The sequence below is a fragment of the Spermophilus citellus genome (assembly GCF_964194105.1).
Source record: "Spermophilus citellus genome assembly, chromosome: 4".
Classification (NCBI taxonomy): Eukaryota; Metazoa; Chordata; class Mammalia; order Rodentia; family Sciuridae; genus Spermophilus; species Spermophilus citellus.
This window is the reverse complement of record NC_138185.1, coordinates 42,834,787-42,858,177: the sequence shown is the minus strand read 5'-3', so window position 1 is coordinate 42,858,177 and position 23,391 is coordinate 42,834,787. Positions and strand designations below refer to the sequence as shown.

At 39.3% G+C, this 23,391-nt stretch overlaps 2 protein-coding genes across 3 annotated transcripts in view; one reads left to right on the top strand and one right to left on the bottom strand.

The window, feature by feature from the left end:
- The window catches only part of DSTN (destrin, actin depolymerizing factor), a 32,425-nt gene extending 22,553 nt beyond the window's left edge, over positions 1–9,872 (bottom strand). The window contains exon 1 of one of the 2 annotated variants that reach the window (XR_014021444.1): positions 9,715–9,872. Coding sequence is in view for 1 of the 2 variants with exons in the window: in XM_081289895.1 (XP_081146021.1) it covers positions 9,715–9,717 (3 nt within the window). In the remaining variant the exon portion in view is untranslated. The remainder of the gene's footprint in view (positions 1–9,714) is intronic. The other variant, XM_081289895.1, reaches the window with a different exon arrangement.
- A 345-nt stretch (positions 9,873–10,217) lies between these two features.
- BFSP1 (beaded filament structural protein 1) overlaps positions 10,218–23,391 on the top strand; it is a 72,472-nt gene continuing 59,298 nt past the window's right edge. Inside the window, exon 1 of the mRNA XM_081289893.1 lies at positions 10,218–10,507. The gene's annotated coding sequence lies outside the window, so the exon portion shown is untranslated. The remainder of the gene's footprint in view (positions 10,508–23,391) is intronic.

Sequence of the window (23,391 nt, the reverse complement as noted above, 5' to 3'; positions counted from 1 at the left end):
ATTGAACCCAGGGGGTACTTTTATCATAGAACCACATCCCCAACCCTTATTTTGAGACAGGGCTAGCCTTGAACTTGAGATCCTCCTGCCCCAGTCTCCCCAGTCTCTGGAATTACAAGCATGCACTGTGGCAGCTGGCTTGCTTTTTCTTTTGTCACTTGTGCTTTCAGTGTCAAGTCACCTGGAAATGCCAAAACTCACAAAATAAAACAACAACAAAAACAAAATCAACAAAAACTGCTTCAAACAAGGTCATAAGGATCTATGCCTATGTTCTCTTCAAGGAGTTTTATAGCTTTAGCTCTTAAATTTAGATCTCTGATCCATTTTGAGTTAAATCTGGCATATAATGTGAAGCAGAGATCCAAATTCATTCTTTTGCATGTAGGTATCCAGTTGTCCCAGCAGTTTGTTGAAAATGCTACTTTCCCCCACTGAATTACCTTGGCACTCATTACATTGGGACATGGGAAATAAAGTTTTATCCTTATAGATGAATTCAACTGTGTGTGGGAAAAATAATTTATATTGGCAGTTTTCACACAATCATTTCTTCCACTAAACTAAGTATTAAAATCTATAATTATCTTATTTAGTTGGATTCTTATTTCTTAACTCTCTCTCCATTAGAATGCATACTTCTTAGAGACAGGGTCCTTATCTTACATATTGTTGAGTACCCAAAGCCTACAACAGTACCCTATTCCTTGGAGGAACCTAAAAATTATTTATTTGAAGAATGAACATATATAAAAAATGGCCTGGGAGAAAATGTGCCAAATGTTTACATTTTGGTTGGGATTGTCATTACTACTAAATTTTTCCTAATATTCTACAATTATTCTTATAATCAGATAAGCAATTAAGGTATTTTGAAGATTTGTAATAAGCTGGATCAAAATATTATTCCTCAAAGTTCTAAGAACCTCTGTTTTTGCCAAACTATTTTAATGACATCATCAACCTTGAGTCTAGATCTGGGGAGCCACCACTGATGATCTTTCTTTCTCTTAAGCCACTCAACCAAATTACATCAAGTTCTATAAAGTCTACCCACAAATATATATCCAATCTACCCACCTCTCACCATCTCCACTACCAAAAATTCTAAATTAAGCTATAACCATCTACTTACTGCCTGAAAAAAAAATTGGGGGGGGGGGCTCATTTGTACACATACACACTGATGAACAGGAACAAATCATCTCTCTCCATTACTTAACTTGTCCCCACTACTATACACCTAATGGCTTCCTGATGTGATCAGAATAAAATTCAAATTCCTTACCTTTGGCCTAACCACTTTTCCTGGACTAATTCTCGCCTATAACCCCTTTCTCCCCTATTTCACGGAACTCTAGCCAAACAAGCCTCTTTTTAATGTGCATATGTAATGTTCATTGTGTTCTCAAGGTCTTTCTACAAAAGAGTTCCTCTGGCCTGAAATGAATCGAAAGGCTAGCTCTTTTGTACCATGCAAGGCTCGCCTTAAATGCCACTCACTAAAGGACTTTCTCCAACAATCCTAGCAGAAAAGGACAACTCTGCTGGTATTGCCTATTGATTATTTTAATTTTTTCATACCATTTTAATTACTATCTGACATAATTTGGGTTTTTGTTGTTGTTGTTGTTGTTGTTGTTGTTGTTGTTTTGGGTCTGCTCCTTTGTATTAGAATGGTAAGTTCAATGAGGAACAAACTGTGTTTTTCCAATACTATATCTCTAGTACCTGGATTAATTCTTGGCATGTAACAATCCCTTGAATATTTGTTGAATGAATGATTGCTATTATAAACACTGAGGGGTTTGAAAAACTATGATTAATTCTTTCTTAATTACTTTAGAATAAAATATATCTAAGAGTGAAAGACAAGGTATTTTTACATCAAGAATCAAGTCACCCACAAAAATTAAAATAAAAAAATTCATTATATATGATTCTAAGTAAAATAACATTAAAGAACATTAAAGAAATAATAAACTACAGAAACATGTTCTAATGTACTCCTCCCCACCCTTTTATATGATCTATAATTACAAAAGCATGCACTGCTGGAATAAGGATATGATGGCTAACATAGAGCAGGCACAATGGTGTACATCTGTAATTCTAGCTACTTGGGAGGCTGATGGGAGAATCACATTTTGAAGCCAGTTTGGGCAACTTAGACCCTATCTCAAAATTATAAAAAAGCTGGGGAGGTAGAGTGCTTTCCTTGCATGTGTGAAACCTTGAGTTCAATCCCTAAGAGCACCACCAAAGGAGGAGGGAAGAAAAGAGACAAAACCAATACAGGATATAGGATTAATAAGAACTCTGAACTATTCTAAACATTTACTCAAGTTAATTAGAGACAACATGTACAAGTGGGAATCTATGTGATTAGTGCTACAGAGTAGCAAGATGCCCTGGCTGTCAAAAATAAATGATTCTGTCTGAAGAGAGGTGACTAGAGGGAGCTACCATGTCAAGGAGATCTTCCCAGAATTAGCTCTTGAAGGTTTAGCTGCCTTTTGATTGGCTAAGCGTAAATCCATTTTTAAGGAGTTCAGTGATATTTGACTTTTTCCATTCATATAGCAAGTAAGGAAAAGAGTATCAATCTAAATTAGATCCAAGGCTGATACCATTTGATAATATTATTCTAACCAATACTGATAAGCACTTTACTACATGCCAGGCACTTCTTTAAACCCATAGTGTTGTGATGGTAGGCACTATTGACATTCTCACATGGAAGAATCATAAAATCAAGGTACAAAACAGCCAGTAACTTAAGGTCATTTGGTTAGTAAGTGGTGGAACCCAGATTTTAAAAATTTCAACATCCAGATTCTGAGTCCATGCTCTTAACCACTGGTCTGTATGGTATAACTGGAACAACACCTGCCTAAATGGATAAGCACTGAGTAAGGTATGAGAACACAAATGCCTGACACCCAGTATTTATCTAAGACAGCATTACTTCTTGTGCTTTCTTTTGTTAGGACTTCAAGTGCTTTTCTATGGTTCAGGATACTTTACTGAGCATCAAATACCACTTGGTTTCATTTTCAAGGAATGGAGGAGAATTGGCATTTATTGAGGGGTTTCTGTATACCAGAATCATTTTAGAGATATTACTCTAATAATACTTGCCTCATCTATCTCAAAGGATTTTCACTGTAAATTCTCTAAATTGCAATACAGTCTGAAAAGAGGAGGTCCTATTCAATTAGTTCAGTCCTTAAACCCCAATTTCCATTGAATCTTAAAAAAGTATGTGGGAACAAAATGTATAAAAATTAAAGTAATCCATCTCCACAAGAACCCGTCTTTTATCACAACTAAGAACAACTTTTCCTTCCTGTTCATTAACATCTGTGTGAGCCTACTATGACAGGCATCATACTACTGATAGTACAGAACATCTTTAAAGAATTCAACATTAGTTTCACAAAATATCTTAGTGAGTGATATAAAAGAAACATTTGCTATCCTTTTTTTGGGGGGAGGGGTACTATCTTTTGGGGGGTTACTATCCCTTTTTGGGGGGTACTATTCTTTTTTTGGCAGGAGGTACCGGGGATGGAACCCAGGGGTACTTAACCACTGAACCACATCCCCAGACCTATTTTGTATATTGTTTTTAAAGAGAGTCTCATTGAATTGCTTAGTACCTCACTTTTGCTGAGTCTGGATTTGAACTCTTGATCCTCCTTCCTCAGCCTCCCGAGCCACTAATGCTGCTTCTTATACATGGGCAGAAATGCAAAGAATTAAATTGTTGGTAATCATATCAACTTCTCATTACATATTAAACAGACCAATCCACAAAATAAACTGGTCAAATAAGATGACCTCTAACCACATGTAGCTTAGAGAGTCCTTTAAATATGGCTAGTGTGACTAAATTTTATTTCATTTTAATTGTATTTTAAAGTCCTCAATTTTATTACTAGAAAATATGTTAAGTATATCTGGAGCAACTTGGCTATGTGACTCTACCTTTTCAACTGTAAATTTTACAGTATCTAAATATAGATCAAATCTGTCCAAAGAAAATGTGTTTGAATTGAAATGAACCTTAAGTATAAAATATACAAAGGATTTCAAACAATTTGAAAGACAAGAGAATGTAAAGATACTCATTATTTTTTATACTGATTAAGTGTTGATACAGGGGATGGAGCTGTGGCTCAGTGGTAGAGAGCTTGCCTATCATGTGTGAGGCATTGGGTTTGATTCTCCCATACCATATATAAAATAAATTAAAAAATAAAGATCCAGCAACAACTAAAAAAAAATATATACATTAAAAAAATAATTTAAAATAAAGTTGATACAGCCAGCACCTCGGGAGGCTGAAGCAGGAGGATCAAGAGTTCAAAGTCATCCTAAGCAACTTAATGAGGCACTAAGACTCAATGAGACCCTGTCTCTAAATAAAATACAAAAAAGAGCTTTGGATATGGTTCAGTGGTTGAGTTCAATCCATGATACCCCCCCCCCCCAAGTTAATACAATATTTTGGATAGATTGAATAAATAAATTTGAATAAATTGATAGGTTGAATAAATAAATAGATATGTTAAATAAATTTCATCTTTTCTTTCTACTTTTTAAAATGGGGCTACCAGAAAAATTTAATTACACACATAACTTGTATTTATTTCTATCTTACAACACTGGTATAAAGGTTAAACATTCTTATAACAAAACTTCAATAATTTGAGAATTCCTTAAAGCCCCCAGGTTTCAACAATAAACTTAAAAGATTACTCCAGAGCAAGTTGGAGGAGTCTTAACTTTATGCTTATGTGCCTGCACATTAGCCTTAGCTCTATTACTATCTGAAAATAACACCAATAAAAATATGAGAACATTTTGAAATCAAAACATGATTACCTGTACAAGCTAAGAGAGGAATAAGAACAGGAAACTCATCTTTGCTTTTCTAGGATAAGGCAAACAAAAGTAGCAAACTATAATCTTAAAATACTGAAAGGAGTAAACAGTCTTCCTCAGATGTGATCCAAAAGCAAAATTAAGTGACAAATGACCTCACTGTAATATGTACTGAAGTTTCTTTCAGATAACTCACCTATGTCTTGCTGCAACAGAACTAGTTCTCAGCCTTTTCACTCTTTCAATTAGATTCAATTCTTAAGTTTTAATTGCATTTTTTTTTTACTTAAACCAATTACTTTAAAAAATATTTTAGTGCTGGGGATATAGCTCATTTGGTAGAGTACTTGCTTCACATGTACAAGGTCTTTGGACTGGGTTCAATCCCCAGCACCACACACACACACACACACACACACACACACAATTAAATTGATTCTTCCATTTTAACACAAAAAAGCAAATTATAGATTAGAGTGAGCAACAAGATCAGTTACGAGAAGACTAGCTCAGAATTAAGAATCACTCTAGACTAAAATTTATTGACTCGATGGAGGTCCTGGTATAACAGATTCCAATGAATGTAACAAGCGTGTCCAAAGTAATACTGGGATAAATGAGCCTTATGTTTATTTCTCTAAGTCTATATCTTTCTCAACAAAATTTTAAGAAAAAAGAATAGGTGATAGCTCAGAAGCACAATTTCACGTAAAAACTTCTAGCTTCTCACATCAACACAAGGAAAGGGACAGAAAAAAACTGTCATTAAAATATTTCTGAATTGTTCGTTATGAACCTTTGTATATTACTCATGGACAATATAGAGAGGACTATTATGCCCCAAAGGAAATAAATTCGAGATAACTACAACAATCTTAGTTCTTTATTGTTCTGTGGATTATATGTACAAATAGCAAACAGTACAATAAAGAGACTGGGCCTAGGAACTCAGGACTCAAGTGTTGCTCTGCAGATTAAAAACAATGCATTTGGGGCTGGGGTTGTGGCTCAGTGGTAGAGTGCTTGTGTGGCACTGGGTTCAATCTTCAGCAACACATAAAAATAAATGAATGAATAGAACAAAGGTATTGAAGAAAAATAATGTATTCACGCACATTTGTAATCCCAGCTATTCCAGAGGCTGTGGCGGGAGTGTCTCAAATTCATGGCTAGCCTACACAAATTAGCAAGACTCTGTCTTAAGATAAATTTGGAAAGGGCTGGGTGTGTAGTTCAGTGGTAGAGCACTTGCCTAGCATGCACAAGGCCCTAGGTTCAATTCTCAGTACTGCCAAAAGAAAGAAATAAAACACTGCATTTATATGTAAATTTAGTTTTCAGGACCTTGGAGATTTATTCTAATTTCAAGCATAATGTGTTTCAACTTGAGGTATTTAATTATTACTCAAAATATATTATCAAGTTACATTAGCATAAAACCATAAATGCTCAGAGTCCTCCTTTATTATAAAACATTTTATTTAAACCAATTCTATTAGAAAAATAGTCATGATTATGTTTTATATTGAAAGTTTGTTTTTAAATAGGCTTTATTTTTTAGGGAAGTTTTAATTCAGAGCACATCTGAACAGAAAGTAAAATTTCCATACATTCCATGTTTGTTTTTAACATTTGGCTAGTCAACTGCCTAGGAAAAAGAGGGGAACACATATAAAGTGCAAAGGGTTAATCTCCATGGACCTCAGCTTAAAAAAAAAAAAAAAAGGAATTCTACCCTGAAGTGCTCCATGGTTTAGCCCTACCAGAAGCTGGAGAATGGCCGGTGACTAGAATGAACAGAGAACTGAATTTCTGTGATTTAGCAGCTAAGTGGCCTGGAAAGAGACTTATGTGACAGAAGAAAGGAATATTATTATATTATTTTAGAAGTCATCCAGTGTTTAAAAAAGCTGCAAAGGGCAGAGCACAGCATTTATGTAAATACAATATGTATTATTAATAATGCATATCATATATGTATAGCGACAAAGTATGGAACTATCAGTGAGAATGGAATAGATCAATTTTAGGTGATTATGTTTGCATCCTGGAAAGCAGTGATGGTAAAGAAATTCACCCTCATTATTCTGTATTATGGGAAAAATGTAACTAAAAAGGACAGGTCTGTTATATATTTTGAAATAAGGCCCATTTCCATTCTTCCTCAAGATTCCCTGGTTTATGTGCCCCTTTTTTCTTTGAGAAATTTCTCCTTAATAAATGTTTTCCTAATTTGCTATAGCCTGAATAAAATCATCTCCTTAGTGGGCCAGTACATTGTGTCTTTGACACAGGAATAGGTATCTCTGGGGATGCATATTTGGCTGAATATGGCAAAAAGTTAACCTTTTATAAAAATCATGCATACTTTATTGCTTAAAATGTTTCAAAATTATTAGCTTGGTTTGTTAGAACAGAGTTCTGATTAGGGTAAAGTTAACAGGTTAGAATATCAAGTAGACATGAACTTTATTTTAGGGGCAAGACTATACTCCCACTTTCCAGAAAGCCATATATCTAAGCTGCCAGTGCACATCTTGGTTATAAGAGCTAGGAAAGTCTATGTGTGACGTCTCAATCCATATCCAACAAAACTACTGAGCAAACAACCCTAGGAACTTGATGGTGGACTGGTAAACAATCTTTGCACATATAATAAAGAAACTGGCACACCCAGTACACACATAAAAATTTTTTTTCTCGAGGTGTGTAAATGTGGTTCACGTGGCGGTAGGCTCTTTTTTGGGTGGGGGCACTATAAAATGAGACATCTAAAAATATGATCTCATTTTAAAGTGCCCAGGATGATTTTCTGAATTGGTTTCAAGTTGCTTTATTACAAGTGCTTCTAGAAGACTTGGTGAGTACCAGGAAGTAATTGTGCTATTTTATAACAAACCCATTAGCAGTTAAAATGTAACCTCAGGAAGAAAGAAACAAACTTGGAATCCAGTATCAAACTAACAAATCTAAACAATTTCAAATACAGAAAGAAAATGCTAGACTAGAATCTAGGATAATAAAGGAACTCTTCTTCTTCACAATATCTTCTAAGAGTTGGACTGAATGGAGATGCTTTGTGTTCACAAGACCAAACATACGAGTTACCTTTAAAAATGATGGGTCTGAATTCTGAACTCTTTATTCTTTGCAAGCATCCAAGCCAAAGTAGCTTGTAAAGGCTTCTTGATTTCACTAATACCAAAAAGTTTGAGATCTATTAGAATTCATCCACGTTTTTATTTCTTCTCCCCACAAGTACCAAGGAATAAGAAAAACACTTCCTTTATTTCATTTTAAGGTACAGAGGGTTAGGAATTTAAATTCTAATATTAAGTATTTAACTTAAGCATTTAACCAAAGTCAAAATATTTGGTCCTATTTTCAAACAAAAATAAAGGCTGTATTAGAAACTAAAAAAAAAAAAAAAAAAAAAAAAAAAAATTAATTCAGAAGACCCTAAAGCAGGCTCCAGGCTCCAGTCCACTTCAAAGCACTTTCATCAAAAGGGATGGTCTTAAATTTATCAGCACTCAGTCTTTAGTTTTAAAGTCTTCTAGTGTAAGGTACCATATACTTAAAATCTTAAAGATGTTAAAGACTTAAGATGGTGATCCTCTTGGTAACTTACATTAAACCAAAAAGAACCTCAGACTAAATATCAAACCCCTATTACACAACCTCAGCCATTAAGAAACTACCTGTTAATCTCTTTTTCTTCCACAGCCTGCATCTTCATGAAAATTGCAATACCTTAAGAAAACCAAAACTGCTATTCCACGAAAACATTCTGTATGCAGATAAAACTGGTACCAACTGATTCCAGACAGAGAGATGCAATAACAATGTGATATTTCTAGCAAAGTCTGGATAAGACTTTGCCTGCAAATCATTGACCAAAAATGGTAACAGTATGTGCACACTACAGAAAATAACAAAATGTTCTACCTCATCGTAGAACGCTGTTTTACAGCAGACGAGAGTGACAGTTTAGAGAAAGAAAGTAATATATAAATTAAGCCAAATCTCCATCATCTACAATAAACTAAACATGTTTACTTTTTAGTGACTCAGGTAATTTAACATACTTTTTAAAAGCTCTTAAATTTGCTTGTATTAGCGTCCCAGCATCATGCCCAAACCTTGCATTTCAAGTTGTGGCAAAGCCAAACTGTTTACAAGTAAAAGAAAATTTCTAGTCATACACGGACATATCGGGTAGGGAAGGGTTAAAAGAGACACTGCCAAGCTTGACAAGCACAACGAGAGTGCTGCTGGAAGCTGATTGCCAGATACGACAAACAAAGCGGCTGCAAGGCCACCCGGTTCTTAATCATGCCAGGGTCACGCTCCTCAGCGATCATCCGCCCTCTAGGGTCGTTGAATAAAGGTCTTCTTTTCCTTATTGATGGAAAGATCTCAAGACGGAAACAGGCGCGGGTCACTGAGAGCCGGCTTAGGGGAAACCCGCGCCACAAGGCTCGTCGCCGGGTTCCAACCCCCCTCCCCTCGGGCCTGCAGACCCCTGGATCTGTATCCGAAGCTGTGCGGGCGTTCGCCCCTGTGTACCAAAGCCAGGAGAGACTCCGCGGAGGCCTCGCAGCAGCTGGGAGCCGAGCAAAGGCCGGGAAGCTGCCACAGAGCGCAGGGCCCAAACCGAGCATCGGAGGCCGGGAAACTCTCCTCGGTCGGGAGACGGCAGCCCAGCAGGGTTCCTTCCATCTGCGAGCGGGGGACGCGCCCCTCAGCTCCGTACCCAACCCGTCCCGGGGACTCGCAGTCCCAGGACGCCTCAGCCCATTCCTCGGGCTCTTTCCCACTCACCATTTTTACCGCAGCTGTCGGAGGGATGCAAGGGAGGAAGCCGACCAGCACCGAGTCTGCGGAGCGTCCTATTCGCAGCAGCGAAACCCAGAGACCGAGCGCAGAGCCGACGCGGCGGCGCGAGCCTACCAGGGGGCGGGCGCGCGCCCCGGGCCGAAACGCGGCTGCGCACGTCACGCACCTCCCGCCGTTGCTTGGCAACCGGCTGGCCGGGCAACGCCCTGCCCCTGCGACCCTCGGGAATCCCAACTGCGGGGGGGAGGAGCCTCGGTCACCTTTTTGGGGCTGTGGGGGCGAGTACCCCTTCACCGGCTGGGTCTTTGGGAATATAGTTGGGTTCCCTAGTCCTGCTGAAGAGAAGGAGGCGGAGCCTAGGCTGACACCTACCGGCGAGGGGCGGGCAAAGGGTGAGCCAGGATGGAGTGGCTATTCCCCTCCCTGGGGCGGGGTCAGAAGATGCCCCGCCCCCCCACGCAGCAGTTGCCCATACATAGAAGTAGCCACCTGGCCAGGTGTGCACCGCAGCTGGGGGCGGGGCTGGAGGCGGAGGATGGGTCCGGCCCGCGGCGGGTGCGGCAGGGAGGGAGGACTGTCGGGAGCCAGGCCCCAGCCGGGGCCGAGGGGCGGCTTCCCGCATTTTTTACCTACTTTGGTGCGATTCCCGCCACCCGCCCCTGATTGGCCAGCCCAGCACGTCGGGCCCTCGCGTGAGAGGGAAAGTCTGCACATTTTTCCTCCTTTCCGAGGCGACCGTGGCTGTTCAGAGTGCTCTGTGACTCACCGCTAATTTCAGGTCTGGAAAACAAGGAGTGATTTATTTATCTTTGGGAGCGGCCCAGAGGAGGCCGACGGCCCGCAGGGGTGTGGCTGGGAAATGGCTGCGTTGCCTTGGCCTGGTGGCGCCGGGCCCACTGCTCCGTTTTGAGGGGTTTTAATTTGGGACTGTGTTTTTCCAATGGGCGGTTGCAGCAGAAACAGTTTTTCAAAGGGACATTAGGAATCCCAACTTTTTTTTCTGAGGGGTTATTTGTGGGGAAATAAAGGAAACAGGAATAATCAAATGGGATGATGAAGTTTTACTTAATTTAGGCTATGGAGAACATCATGGTCTATACCAAAACTATTTTAATTCTCCAAAATGAGCCTTTTGGACAAGATGATTGGTATTGTGCCCCGCTCCCCGTGCTATATAAAATCTAGGTTGTATGTGGCATTTGTTCTGCCACTCAACATAAAAACCCATTTCTCATTACTTTTTTTTTTTTAAGGCAGTAAGCAAGTTGTGTTATTTTTAAGCCTTTACCACTTGCTCTAGGATTTTGGGCAGTCTAGAGCATTGGCATTGGAATCATGTGGGTAACTTATTCCCGGTCAGATTTGTGAGTTTCTGATTTAGTACATCTAGGATGAGACCTAAGAATTCGCATTTCTAACATTTCCTAGGTGATGCTCCTGCTGCTGATTGGAGCTCACTCTGAGAACTCTGTCTAATGAGAAAGAACCCCTGTGTATCCAGCTGCAACTGGAATCCTTTGTTTTTCTGTGTGCCGGAACTCACTGCCCTCACCTCCCCTACCCCCCCCCCCACCACCACCAAGTAGAAGACTTCCTTTCTAGTCCAAAATTGGAGCGTTCTCATTTAAGGACACATGCCTGCCTGCTCCAGCCTCTCTCACTTGTGTAGTTTATCTTTCACTCTACCACCAGTTATGGCCAAGCATAAGAATTCGATTCTGTTACTTTCCTGCTTAAAATTTTCTGTGTCTTCCTCTGGAATGTTCAGCAAGTCTAAAGTCTGTGGCATCTAACTGAAGCCTCAGTGTCCGTTTTCTACCATGTCTCCCACATCTTCCAAAGTGCCCACTTGTACCTCCTAAACTTCTCATTCCATTACCCTTCTTGCTCTTTCCAACTCCCATGATCACAAATCTGGTCATTATTCAGCCTTAAATGTTCCTATTACCCCAGCAGTTTGTAGATTTCTCTGACCAGTTCCCAAGGAATCAATAGGGAACCCTTCTATAATCCCACAGTTCATCACTTCTAGAATCTTAGCATCCAAATTGCCTGGGGATTCTGTTAAAAAAATGCAGATTCAGGAATTTAAGGGTGGAGTCTCAGATGCCACCAAAAGATTCAGATGCCTCCAGTCCTCAGACCACATTTCAGAATGATGTTTTATGGGTTTTCCCTACTGATAATGTAGTTCTGTAATTGTTTGTTTATATATATTTGGCACTATCACAAGGTTAGACTGGGAATTGCTTGGGGTCAAAAGATATTTAGGATGGATCTTATATGAACTGGCCTAGCCCCTCATACATCATAGTTTAATAAGTGTTGTTCATTAAGTGAACTGGTATCAGAAGATGTTTTAGGATATATATATTAGGATATATACAGTTCATTGTAGCTTAAGAAGAACTCTTTTTTTTTTTTTTTGAGATTCCATTGAACTTTAGCTTTTACATTCACACTTATGTGTTCTAGATATTTTCCCACCTCATCTCACAGAGGGAAAAAGTTTTAACAAAATTCTTTAGACTGTTTTTGTGCTCCTCCCTCAGTTCAAATATGGAACTCTAATCCCCAGTGTGATGGTATTTGGATGTAGGCCTTTACGGTATGATCTAAATTATGAGGGCAGATCCTCCAGGAATGGGATTAGTGTCTGAGACCCAGGGACTCCTTTGCCCCTTCTACAAGTGTGGGCACACAGAGGCTGTCTATGAACCAGGAAGTGGTCCCTCCCCAGACACTGAGTCTACTATTGCCTTCATCTTGAACTTCTCCAGCCTCCAGAACTAGGAGAAATATTTCTGTTGTTGATAAACCACCTGTATGGTATGGTATTCTTTTACAGCAGTCTGAACAAGTGACATCACATAAGATCTCTTCTTAAACATGCGATGAATGTATTCCATTTTCATTTAGAAAACATTTGCATAGTTAACAATCTATGGAATTATAAGCACTTTCATTTAAAACCATTAATATGAGTGGCAAGGAAGAATAATTAATACATTAATGAGGCACTTGCAGAGACACGTAGGTTAATAGGTAGTCTGGAAAAACTTCCTTTGCCAAAGGTCATAACCCTATTGGAATACAGCATAAAAAAAAAAAGACTATTCTGACTCCTCCCTTGTCTCCCCACAAATATGCTTCTTTATTTATATCCTGTCCTTATTCATGTCTATAGTCTTTAACTTTAATCCTATAAGTAAGACATGAATATATTCTCATTATGCCTGTTTCAAACGAGCTGGACATGGAGGGAACACCTGTAATCCCTGCTACTCAGAAGGCTAAGGTAGGAAGATCATAAGTTTGAGGCCATCCTCAGCAATTTAGCAAGACTCTTGTCTCAGAATAAAACTGAAAAGGGAGTAAGTAGTTCAGTGGTAGAACTACACCCCTTTATCCAACGCATGAAGCCCTGTGTTCAATCTTGCAAAAAAAAGATTCAAATAGTACAACAAAGGAAGACCCCTTGAGTGCCGCAGTCTGGCTGGGCACAATTCAGGAGCCACTTGTCAAAAGAAACGAACTTTATTTTTAGAACTACAAACACCAAACAAAACAGCTCCTCAGGAAAAAACCCTCAGAGCCCAACTGCCACCACCGGCTTCCCCAAGCCTCTCACCCCCACACAAACCTCACCACCTCCCACAATCCTCCTGCTCTTGAGGCTGATTGGCTGGGTCGCATGGGTGGAGCCAAATAAGTCCCCTAATAAGCAGCTCCATGGAGGAGCCAATCAGCTAGATGTTGCTGGGGCCGCTGTGAGCCAATCATCAGCTGGCAGTCTGAAGGGCAGGGAAACAGTCCAATGAACATCACCGCAGAGGAGCCAATCAGCTAGATGTTGCTGGGGCCGCTGTGAACCAATCATCAGCTGGCAGTCTGAAGGGCGGGGAAACAGCCCAATGAACATCACCGCAGAGGAGCCAATCAGCTAGATGTTGCTGGGGCCGCTGTGAGCCAATCATCAGCCAGCAGCTGGAAGTTTGCTGGCAGCTGGAAGTTTGCTGGGGCCCCTTTGGCTGTGGCTCTCAACATCTCCCCCTCTCTGTTTAAACAACAAGCATGTGGCTTAGGGACCGTGCCTGCCTTAGGTTGTCCAATACTACATATGGTCCTTACCTGTCTTCGGATGAGCTGACCTCAGGGCATCAGCCTCCTGTCTTAGGTTGGTACCATTGTAATTGGATCTTACCCATCATTGACTACCGGTCCAGTATACAGCCACACCTGTGGAGAGGTCTTTGTCATGACAAGCGGAAGGGAGGAAGATACACCAAGCCAATTGACGGCTCTTGTTGGAAAAATTGTACAACCGATGACATCATCAGTAAAAATACTTCAACACTACCACAAGTCGCTGCACCAACAGATAGTTCACAATGCATACAAGTGAGTTCATAATGCATACAAGTGACACATAGTTTAGGCAAGTTCTGCAAGCAGTTCAGTGATGGCTATTGCAGAAACTGTAGATTAGTTTTATCTTTGTCTTCACCGGCACTGGGATGAAGATAGGAATTCTAGCAATAATGGCTAAAGAAAAAATTATGTAACATTCCAGAAGGCACTAAAAGAAAACAATTTTCTTAACAATTTACATTATCTTGAAGAGAAAAGAAAAAAACAATTTTCTTAACAATTTACATTATCTTGAAGAGAATTATTAAATATAATGAAAAGGAAAGGTGAAAGTAAACAAACAGATCTGTTAACCTTCTTTTTTTGTTTACATATTAAAACAATTCTTAACAGTTATTTACCCAATTTAAATTAAACCATTTAAATCACGTGAATAAAAAAAATATTTGGATCCATTTTTTCATGAATGCTCAATCATATATGATATATGGACATACGTACATTCAAACATATAACACAAAACACAAGTGTGCACACATAATATAATACATACAACACATAACATAATAGTAAAGGCCTTATAACTTTTTACAGGTGAAATCTCCATTGCAATGTTTAAAAACTCTATAGTCAAAAAAAAAAAAAATAGAACTGATCAGCAAAACATTAACCTAGGTCTGTATGAGCTCAAAAAACAAAATAGAACTTCATGATATGGGAAAGGGCAATAATAAAATAGATATTGAAAAAAGCATCCTGGTTCTGTCGCAGATGTAAGGATAGCCAAATTGGAGTTTTGGATATCAGCTGTTATGGATTTGAGCCAAATCATCTTCTTTTTGGTCTGTAGAAATTGCTTTAGTTAATCTCTCTGGAATCCAAATCGGCTGCTGTTCTCCCTGTGGAAATACACAAACAGGCCCCCGACTCCAGACAATCACTGGGTCAGGACTTTAGTTAATCTCTCCGGAATCCAAATCGGTTGCTGTTCTTCCTGTGGAAACACACAAACAGACCCCCGACTCCAGACAATTACTGGGTCAGGACCTTTCCATTGTCCTGTTAGAATATCTTTCCAAAGTACCTTGGGCTTATGTACATTTTTTGGACACATATGCCTTTCTGCAGCACTAAGTCCTGATGAATCCAAATTTAAAAAGTTTAGAGTAAAAAGGGTTATTTTAAGTTTGTCTTTGGGGAATATATACCCCTTCCCAATTCCGTCTTTTTGCTTTAATAAGTACATTTTAATAGTTTGATGAGCTCTTTCAACTATGCCTTGTCCCCGTGGATTGTATGGGATTCCTGTTATATGAGTAATGCCAAATGATGAGCAAAATTGTTTAAAAGAGGTAGAAGTATAACCAGGGGCATTATCTGTTTTTAACTGTTTTGGAATGCCCACAGTGGCAAAATTTTGTAAGCAATGAGCTATAACATCTTTAGTTTTTTCTCCGGCATGAAGGGAGCCCATCAAAAATCCAGAAGAAGTATCAACTGTAACATGCAAATATTTTAATTTTCCAAATTCTGGCAAGTGTGTGACGTCCATCTGCCAAATATGGTTAGGTATCAATCCTCTAGGATTGACTCCAAGATTAACTTGTGGTAAAAAGGTCACACAATTTTGATATTGTTTTATTATTTGTCTAGCTTGTTCCTTAGTTATTTTAAAACGCTTTTGTAAAGTATTAGCATTGACATGGAACCTTTTATGAAAATTTATAGCTTCTTCTAGTGTAGAGAAAATATGTATGTCATGTGTAGTTTTATCTGCTAAATCATTGCCCAAACTAAGGGCTCCAGGCAATCCTATATGTGCCCTGATATGTCCTATAAAGAATGGATCTTTTCTGTCCCAGATTAAACTTTGTATAGTGGAAAACAAAGAGAAAACAGTAGAAGAAGGGGAAATCCTACCAGCATCTTCAAGGGATACTATAGCATTAACTATATACTGACTATCAGAAAATAAATTAAATACAGAATCTTTAAACATCACAAAAGCTTGTAATACTGCATTAAGCTCTACCTTTTGAGCTGATTGGGTACTAAAAATGTAAAAATTTGATCAGGTGTAACTATTGCTGCTGTACCATTATTTGACCCATCAGTGAATATATTTGGAGCATTCATGATAGGTGTTTTTCTTGTCATTTTTGGAAAAATTACAGGATGCAATGACCAAAAAGACAATAAAGGATTAGATGGTAAGTGGTTATCAAATGAAACATTAGATTTGCACATGATTATTGCCCAAGTATTTAACTCATTAGCTAATTCATCAATTTGATTCATAGTATATGGAGTAATAATTTTATTGGGAGAAATTCCAAATACTCCCTTTGCTGTTTTTATTCCTTTGAGTATTAATTGTCCTACAGCCTCAGGATACCTAGTAAGAATAGTGTTAGGAGAATAAGATAAATGTATCCATAATAATGGAACTTCTTGCCAAAATACTCCTGTAGGAATATTTTTTGTTGGTAGTACAATAAATAATAAAGGCAAACTTATATCAATTCTATCCAAATGCATATTTTCCATATATGTTTCAATGATTTTTAATGGCTTTCTTGCTTCAGGCGTTAACATTCGTGGTGAATTTGGATCTGATGGACCTTTTAGGATATCAAATAAAGGTCCCAATTCTCCTGTTGGAATACCTAGATAAGGCCTTATCCAATTTATGTCTCCTAATAACTTTTGAAAGTCATTAAGTGATTTGAGTTGATCTACTCGTATTTGAATTTTTGGTGGACGGACCATGGTTGAGGATAATAGAACTCCTAAATAATTAATTGGAAAATTTAATTGTACTTTATCTATTGCTATCTCTAGATTATAATTTTTTAATAAATTTGTAAGTGTGGCATAACATTCTAGCAGTGTGTTTTTAGCTTTGTGTGCTAATAATACATCATCCATATAGTGAAATATTTGTAGTTCAGGATTTTGATTTCTAAGTGGCTGGATTACTTTGTTAACATAAATTTGACACATAGTTGGGCTGTTAGCCATCCCTTGAGGGAGTACTTTCCATTCATATCTCTGATCAGGACCTTCATGATTTAGTGCAGGGATAGTAAATGCAAAACGTGGACTATCCTCAGGATGAATTGGAATTGAAAAAAAACAATCTTTATCTATAACTAAAACATACCAAGTTTTTGGCAAAGCAGACAATTGAGGAATCCCCGATTGAGCAGTTCCCATAATGACCATTTCATTATTAATGGCTCTTAAATCTTGCAATAATCTCCATTTACCAGATTTCTTTTTGATGACAAAAATGGGAGTATTATGGGGAGATACAGAAGGTTGTATATGTCCTTCCGCTAATTGTTGTTTGACGAGATCATGGGCTACTTGTATCTTTTCTTTAGTCAAGGGCCACTGAGGAACCCATACTGGTCTTTCTGATTTCCATGTAATTTTTATTGTCTCAGTGGCCCTTTGTGAAAATCCAACCCATGTCTGTCTGTTCCTTGATCTATTTGTATTGGTGCTGCTATACCTTGTTCTTGTTTTTCTAATCTTTTTCCTTTCCTAAAACCTTGTCTAGCCATAATAGTGGGTGCATTTTGATTGATATTATTTGTTAATGTCAAACCTAATTGATCTAAGACATCACGTCCCCATAAATTTATGGGAAGATGATCCAATACATATGGCTGTATAGTTCCTTCACATCCTTCAGGATCCTTCCAATCTAATACCATTGCGCTTCTATCGGGATTAGTCGCCACTCCTAGGCCTCGAAGCGTTTGAGTGGCTTGTTGTAATGGCCAATGTTTTGGCCATTCTTGACGAGACATGATGCTAAGGTCTGCACCTGTATCCAGTAGCCCATTAAATTCATGTCCTTGAATATTTAGTTTTAGCATGGGGCGAGAATCTAAATTTAAAGAAAGCATAGCCCAATCTACACCTGTGGAGCCTCATCCCTTGGAACCTCTTTCTACAGCACGACTGGAAAATTTATCATGTAGGCTTGGTATTATTAGTAACTGTGCTATTCTATCTCCTGGTGAAATTACTGATATACCCTTTGGAGAACTGGCTATAATTTTTATTTCACCTTCATAATCGGGATCAATTACCCCAGGACTTATCAAAAGTCATTTTAGAGTAGAAGAGCTGCGTCCCCATAATAAGCCTACTGTTCCTTTGGGAAGAGGTCCTTTTACCCCTGTGGGAATGATTTGAACTCCCATCTCTGGAGTTAGTACTGATCTGGCGGAGGTGCAAATGTCCAACCCTGCGCTCCCTCTGGTTTGTCTGATGAGGGATCTGATGGACAATGTGTCCTGGTCACTACCCTGATGGGGTTGCTGGGTTCCTCCAGTGCTCCGTATATTTGTGGTTTGGGGCCCCGGAGCATTGGGGCCTCCTGTCCATTTTTTGGCAACGGAGCCCGATGCCTTTCTCCACGATATCGTGGATAAACACTTGGTCCTTGTTCGTTTTTTGATAATGGAGTACCCTCTATGGTGGTTTGAGAACGGCATTCATTAGCCCAATATAATGGAGTACCCTCTATGGTGGTTTGAGAACGGCATTCATTAGCCCAATGTCTCCCTCTACGGCATCGTGGGCAAATACCTGGTATTCTACTCCTTTGATACCTAGTTTTGTTAAACCCTCCTCCTATGGGGCAATTCCTTTTAAAATGTCCTGTTTGTTGACAATTGTAGCATGTTCTTGGCCTGGCATATAAAGCCTGTTTTACTGCAGCTGCCACAATTTGCCCTTGTTCATTATTGTCTCTGGCATCTAAAGCCTGTTTTACTGCAGCTGCCATGACTTGCTCTTGTTCATTAATGTCTCTACATAATTTAATATATGTGTTTAAATCTTCCTGTTTCCATGGTCTAATGATATCTCTGCACCAACGATTCGCTTGGGCATAAGCCAGTTGTTTTATTAATGGCATTGCTTGTTATGTATTCCCAAAAACTCTGGTAGCTGTTTGAATAAGCCTATCTACAAATTCAGCGTAAGGTTCATTAGCTCCTTGTATTATCTTAGATAACTGACCTTGTAAACCTCCATGTCCTTGTAAAGTCTTCCATGCCTTAACTGCATCTACAGCAATTTGTAAATATACACCAGGATCATATGCAATTTGTTGCTGCCGATCCTCATAAGGTCCCTTTCCTAACAACATATCTAGATTTCTCTGAGGATAACCAGCTGCTGCATTTCGCCTAGCCGTCTCCTTGCAAAATTCCTCATTGGCAACCTTCCATAACAGGTATTGTCCTCCATTTAGCACAGCTTTACAAATATTAGCCCAATCTGCTGGCATCATGTTTAAGTTGGTAATGGATTCAACCAAGCTTACAGTGAAGGGTGCTTGAGGACCATAGGTTGTTACAGCCTCTTTTAGCTCCTTTACTGTTTTGAAATTTAAACCCTGGTAAATTCTCTGCCCTCCTACCTCAAATACAGGGCATACTTGAGATCCTGTCTCAGGATCCCAACTATCAACTGCGGGGGTTGGGAGTCTCCTAGCATATGGAGGTGGTGCTGTTGATTGGACACTTATGCCCTCTGGTGATAGAATGCTGTTAGTAGCAGTCTCCTGTAGAGGTGGTGCTGTTGGTTGGACACTTACGCTCTCTGATAGAAAGGTGTTATTAGCAGTCTCCTGTTGTAACTTTTCCCCTGATGGCTTTTTCTGCTCTAAACTTCCTTCCTCTGTCTCACTAGCTCGAAAGACCTTCTCTTTTACTTGAATCTTTTCCTCTTTCTGACTAACTTGAGAGACCTTCTCTTTTACTTGAATCAATATGTCTTCTCCTTCCTCTACCTTTGTCTGAACTGAAGGCTTTGGACTAAGCAAACCAGATACGAACGTCCACAATGTCAATGTGCCAACTGGCAGAGTCCCTGGGTTGTTCTTTTCTATTCTTTCTAAATCTTCACCATGATGGTTCCATTGTGATATATCTAACAACTCTGTATTATATCAATGTATGCCCTGACTGCTCTTGATTTTACTGGGAAGCCTCCTTCCTCTAATAATTTACTTAACAGTCTTTCGGTTTGTTTTTTACTAATTTCTGATCCCGTATTTCTACTATAATACAACCCAACAAGACGACGCCAAACAAAACCGAGACAGAATGCAATAAAAATGGAAAAATAATTCATTATATCAGCCTTTCTATCCTCCTGAAATGTGTATTTGTCCTTTCTCCCTATCTGTTCCTCAGACGCAAATAGTTTTTCCTCAGATGTGAGCGGTTTTTCTTCCGTCTCACTCATCTCCAGGGACAGGCAAGTTAAAACAAAAATGAAGCAAAACAAAAGAGGAAACTTAGAATGGCTACCCATCCTCTCGCCCTGCCCTCGGGGGCGAGCAGTTTACTTACCCTCAGTCGCTCCCCGTGCGAGCCACCAAATGCCGCAGTCTGGCTGGGCACAATTCAGGAGCCACTTGTCAAAAGAAACGAACTTTATTTTTAGAACTACAAACACCAAACAAAACAGCTCCTCAGGAAAAAACCCTCAGAGCCCAACTGCCACCACTGGCTTCCCCAAGCCTCTCACCCCCACACAAACCTCACCACCTCCCAAAATCCTCCTGCTCTTGAGGCTGATTGGCTGGGTCGCGTGGGTGGAGCCAAATAAGTCCCCTAATAAGCAGCTCCATGGAGGAGCCAATCAGCTAGATGTTGCTGGGGCCGCTGTGAGCCAATCATCAGCTGGCAGTCTGAAGGGCAGGGAAACAGCCCAATGAACATCACCGCAGAGGAGCCAATCAGCTAGATGTTGCTGGGGCCGCTGTGAACCAATCATCAGCTGGCAGTCTGAAGGGCGGGGAAACAGCCCAATGAACATCACCGCAGAGGAGCCAATCAGCTAGATGTTGCTGGGGCCGCTGTGAGCCAATCATCAGCCGGCAGCTGGAAGTTTGCTGGCAGCTGGAAGTTTGCTGGGGCCCCTTTGGCTGTGGCTCTCAACACTTGAGTACCTACTTTACTTTGCCATAATCTCAGTCCCCTCCTCAGAGGTAACCACAGACGTTAATTTGATGTGGCCTTACAGAGAAGTATGCCTTATGCATGTGTTTTGCTTTTGGTGTTTTTTTTTAATGGTTTTATGCTGGCTTGTAGTGTCCTATAGCTTGCTTTCATGCAATTAATAATTGTCTTGGTAACCTTACCTCATCAATAAATCATTATTGTAATTGCAGTAAAGCATGACTGTTCATGACTCTTTCCCCTACTGATAACCATTTAGGTTATTTCCAATGCATAGCTATCACAAACAATGTTTCAGAGACCAGACTTAGGACATATGACAAATATGGGGAGTCAAATATTTGGTTTAAGGCTAGGCTAAATGAGTTCAAACTCTTCAAAATCAATGTGAAAGACTTTATCATATTTATGAAAAATAACCACATGGATAGATCCCCCCAAGATACACTGTTGAATGAATGAATAAAAACAAGATGTAGTTCTGTATATGTTGCTGAGATATTTGCATTTTTAAAGTGTCTTACGTTGTCAAGACTTAAAAATAGTGGTTTAAACCACTATTTTATTTGTGAAGTTTATTTTATTTAGAAAAGAAATGCAGAGGTATAGTTCAGATTTGGTATATTAATTTGCTAGTTTTTGAGATAGTCTCTATACAGTTGTTTTGTTGTACATGGTTTCCTTTCCCTAAGTCACCTAATGGTCCACCGTAGCTGCCAGAGCACCAGCTGTTACGTCCACATTCTATGGAAGTAAGAAGGAAGAAAATATAAAAAGGACACCCCTTCCTTTTTAAGGAAACTTCCCAAAAGTACAGGATTGCCAGTTTTATCTCAGTGATCAAAACTTGGTTATAAGGCTGGGAAATGTGGTCTCTGCTCTGACCAGTAGTATGCTCAGCTAAGAAATTTGGGTTCCTTTACTAAGGAAGAAAGGGAAAATGAGGATATTGAGAGATAACTAGTAGTGACTGCCATAGGTGTATATTTTGGTCTCATTCTACTGGTGAGGTAGGCTAAGATGTTCCTTGGGAGCCCAGAGGAATAAGCAGTGTGCTCCAGGCTCATGACCCTTACCATTAGACCACATGACACAGCATTCATGAGGAAGGAGGATCAAGAGAACTGAGGTGTCTTTTAGTGCTTCCCTAACACGATAGAAATATGTTAGTATTAAAACAACGAATGGAAACTGCAGAAAATACATTCTTGACATTCCTTTACTTACTGCCCATAGCCTGGTCCTGATGGATCATGCCTCCTCCAAGCCACTGGCATCTATTTTTGGTAAAGGCTAAGTATATTTGAGTATATTCATGGAAATGATACAGTATCACATGATAACATTATTGATTTCTCTATTATTAGTCTTTAAGATAAAGTAAAAGTCCCATGCTACTCTTTCATAATGTTTAAGATCGAACAATTCTGTGTTTTTTTTTTCAGATAATAGAGCACTTCTTAAGGTAAACCATGAAAAAAATGGAATACAAAGTAGCATACCAATCCCTTTTTTCATTTTTTTAGTGCATTTTAACTATACAGAATAATGGGTTTCATTGTGGCATTCTTACATGCAAACAATATACTTTGATCACACTTACCCCGCATTGCCCTTCTAACCATTCCCTAAAGATGGGGGAGGGAAATCCTTCATCTCGACTTCCTCTTCTTTAATAGTCTCCCTGTTACTTTCCTATTGTCTTTTCTCTCCTAGATTGTACATATGAGGGAAAACATGCATTGATTGTCTGGTTTATATCTCTTACCATTATGATCTACAGTTAATTTTCCTGCAAATGACACGATTCCATTCTTTATAGCTCCTTTGTGTATATATACCACATTTTCTTTATCCATGCATTTATTGATGGGCACCCAGGCTGATTTCATGGCACAACAAAGATGGCCAATGCTTCTTAACTGCTCTTGGGGTTCCCTTTGAGATTCTTATGAAAAGTCTAAGCCCCCCCTCTCCAGAAAGATACACATTTATTCCAACTCACAAAGCTTGGCCTATAAACTGCAGGAGCTCATGCACTCCCCTGAAGCACATCTGTTAAAGTAGATATTTCCAGAGTCTTTTTGGGAAATGTTCCAAAGGAAGCCCAGTGTAGGAATAAATGAACAATCCCACAGTTCTTCATACACAGACATACACACACCAACATCAGAGTTGGTATCTCGCTGCTTATTGATGTAGCATCAAATCTTTCAGACCTTTTCAGTATAGAACATTTTAAAAAATACAACAGCACATTTAGGACTGCAGGTTTTATTCATTCATTCAACAGTGTGTC